Source organism: Phanerochaete carnosa (assembly GCF_000300595.1).
Source record: "Phanerochaete carnosa HHB-10118-sp unplaced genomic scaffold PHACAscaffold_18, whole genome shotgun sequence".
In the NCBI taxonomy this organism is placed as follows: domain Eukaryota; kingdom Fungi; phylum Basidiomycota; class Agaricomycetes; order Polyporales; family Phanerochaetaceae; genus Phanerochaete; species Phanerochaete carnosa.
Genome location: NW_006767645.1, coordinates 52998 through 55667, shown reverse-complemented (window position 1 = coordinate 55667; position 2670 = coordinate 52998). Strand labels below are relative to the sequence as shown.

At 55.7% G+C, this 2670-nt stretch overlaps 2 protein-coding genes across 2 annotated transcripts; one reads left to right on the top strand and one right to left on the bottom strand.

The window, feature by feature from the left end:
- Positions 1 to 292: 292 nt before the first annotated feature.
- PHACADRAFT_265689 (uncharacterized protein) lies at positions 293 to 595 on the top strand. The gene has a single exon (XM_007402067.1). The coding sequence runs from the start codon at positions 319 to 321 to the stop codon at positions 565 to 567; it is 249 nt and encodes an 82-aa protein (XP_007402129.1). The 5' UTR covers positions 293 to 318; the 3' UTR covers positions 568 to 595.
- Positions 596 to 1163: 568 nt separating this feature from the next.
- PHACADRAFT_265684 (uncharacterized protein) lies at positions 1164 to 2274 on the bottom strand (the record flags this gene model as incomplete). The annotated part of the gene is made up of 4 exons (XM_007402066.1): positions 1862 to 2274; positions 1464 to 1751; positions 1277 to 1439; positions 1164 to 1212 (listed from the first exon to the last, which is right to left on the bottom strand). Coding segments are annotated over exons 1-4 (844 nt in total), but the record flags the coding sequence as incomplete, so codon positions are not given.
- Positions 2275 to 2670: the final 396 nt, after the last annotated feature.

Below are 2670 nucleotides of genomic sequence, written 5' to 3'. Positions count from 1 at the left end.
CCCCGAGCTTCAGGCCGCCCCCCCCCCCCCTTCCCTCTCATGCGCTGCCTGATACCGATCCTAGGCTTTTCGGAACGGATTGGATCTTGAAACATGGCGCGACCAGTATTTCTAATATGTGTTCACGTAGATCATAGCAACAGTGCCCTTCTTGTTACGTCTGAACTGCAAGTCTTTGGTTCCTTCATCATCGACTCGAAGAGTTCGATCCTGGTAGCGGCACACAGCAGGATTTATACGAGCGGACGTTGTGAGGTTTGGCGCGGTATCCTGAAGTCATTCTGTGAATTCTCAGCCAGCAGTCGACCGAGAGTGAGTATGTGTGCACCCGAGTCCCAGCCCCACAATACATTTCCAACCAACAACCTTTCCCACCCAATTGGTGTTCCCAGACCGGAGCCCGGTTGCCTGGCGAACTCTGCGAGACGCTTCAAAGCGGGATGTGGTAATTTGCATACTGCAGCTCGGGCAGCGTTGTTCGGAGAGCTGCTGGAGTGGTACTACGCAAAGGGCGAGACATATCTGGGGATGTATTCTACAGCAATTCTCAAGAATAAAGCTGCATAAGGATGTGTGCTGCGAGGCGGATACCGACTGATGGTGGGCGTCGAAGAGCAGAGGTCGGGGTCTCGGCCGGCACTAAAAGTGCCGCCGACCCCCGGACGCCACAAGGCCCCAACATTTTGTCCAAACACGGGGCTAATTAGTTAATATTTTCAGCTGAAAGGGGCACGAAAATCGTTATGAGAATAGAAGCCAAAAAGACCGAACATTTTCTGGTAAAAACATACGATAGGTAACACCTGGAAATAGGAGCCAAACAAAGACACCTTTTTTTGGTGAATCCTGTTGCAAAAAGCTGTTCTGCTTGCAGCAAAAAGACGTACAAATACTGCTGGGCTATCCATATATAGAATAATAGATATATTTTCAATTGGGATAGGTACAAAAAAAAGTATGCATCTACTATCTATTTGCTCAAATAGGAGAGCTGACTTTTGTCGCAAAAGAACTAATACAAATACATTGACTATTTTTTGGCATTGCTGTGTGTGCCTGCTGACACGTCCACTGGTCGTCCACTGGTCGTCCACTGGTCTACCTGCCGGTTGCCTGAACAGCGCCCGCGAACGCGAGCGGGTTGGGCAATGTAAGCGGACAACCCGCGCGGGGGAAGACCCGCTCGGCGTCGATCTCGCTCACGTCCCACACCTCGGGCGCCGACGGCAGCGGTGCCATGAGGCTGCTCGGCGCGAAGCTGTCATGGCTCGCGAACGCCGCCGTGCGCAGCGCGTGGCGGCCCGTCGTGTGCACGACCAGGGGAGGCATGATCGGCCCTGGCGTCGACGTCAGGTCCCTTGACGTGTACCTCGACGCTGCGCACGCTCCCCATCTTGCGGCGGCCCGCGTGGATCTCGGCGCCGAGCCACGCGTCCTCGCTGTCGCCGCCGTCGTCATTTCACAAGTGCACGTTTGCGTGAGAGGTGCGGAGCTCGTCGTCATTTTCGCTCGTGTCCTCGCTGGGCGCGGCGGCGACGCTCGCGATGAGCTCCGTGCCGGGGCTGCACCCACAGAGCACGCGGTACGTGCGCATGAGCGCCGTGGCGTCACAGTGCGCGCGCAGCGTGAGCAGCCTGCCGTCGAGCAGTGGGTGGTGCCACGCGGCAGATAAAAGGTCGGCGAAGTAGATGTTGAGGGAGGGGTGGATGAAGGTGTACGCCTCGGCGTGGTCGGGCGAGGAGGAGGACGGACTGGAGAGCGCAGGTGGGAGAGGCTTCGTGAGCGCGCGGAGCCGTTGCAGGTCTTCAGAGGTGATGATGTGGTTTGCGGAGGGTGTTAGTTGGAGATGAGAGGCAGGGACCGCAAGCGGGGGGATGGAGACGACGGAGACGCATTGTGCGGGAATAAGGAAGATATCTGCATGCGGGGAGATATTGAGTTGATTGAGACCGAGAGCGGCGTGTTGGTAGAGGGACGGCAAGTCGTGTAGGCCTGGTGAACAGCAGGCGAGACGATGACGGCGCATGCGGCCGCATCTGGAGCATCGACGCCGCGCTGGCGGACACGCGCCGCAACGACGCGACGCTTGTCACGTCCGTCTGCAAGTCTGTGGTGCTCTCGCGCGAGTGCACCGGCATCAGGAGTGGAGACGACATGATTAATTGTTCGTGAGGTGATTAGTTGCTTGTTTAAGTGGTCGTGCATTGTAAGTGGCAATTTACTGGTAAGTGACCACCATTGTTTTGGTGATGAGTGAGCAATATTGTCGTGATACAACGGCTGGGCTGCGCGAGCGCAAACTGGCGAGTGGCACGCGGGCACGATCTGATACACACCGGGGATTAGTCTGGGTGCGAAGAGAAAGAGCACGCTGTATAGATCTAATCTAATACACACGGGGGGATTAGCTATACAGGGCGTAAGCATAAGTGCATACTGCGCAAGAGCGATGAAGGGACTTACTCTGGGTGCGAAGGAAAAGAGCACGCAGAGTGGGGATGCAAGAGGAGTCCTTATATACCAAAAGGAAGCAAAATTGAAAGTCCGCTAGAATGGGGAAGCCTGCCATAAAGAGGTCCGTGGGTGGGAGCACTACATATGATTGTCCAATCACTATCTACGTATTAGCAGTGCCTAATCTAAGATGTCCACCTTAAGTCCATGCCGGGC

Bases quoted from the DNA above. Each gene is read 5' to 3' on its own strand.
- PHACADRAFT_265689 (XM_007402067.1), top strand. From the start codon at position 319: ATGTGTGCACCCGAGTCCCAGCCCCACAATACATTTCCAACCAACAAC.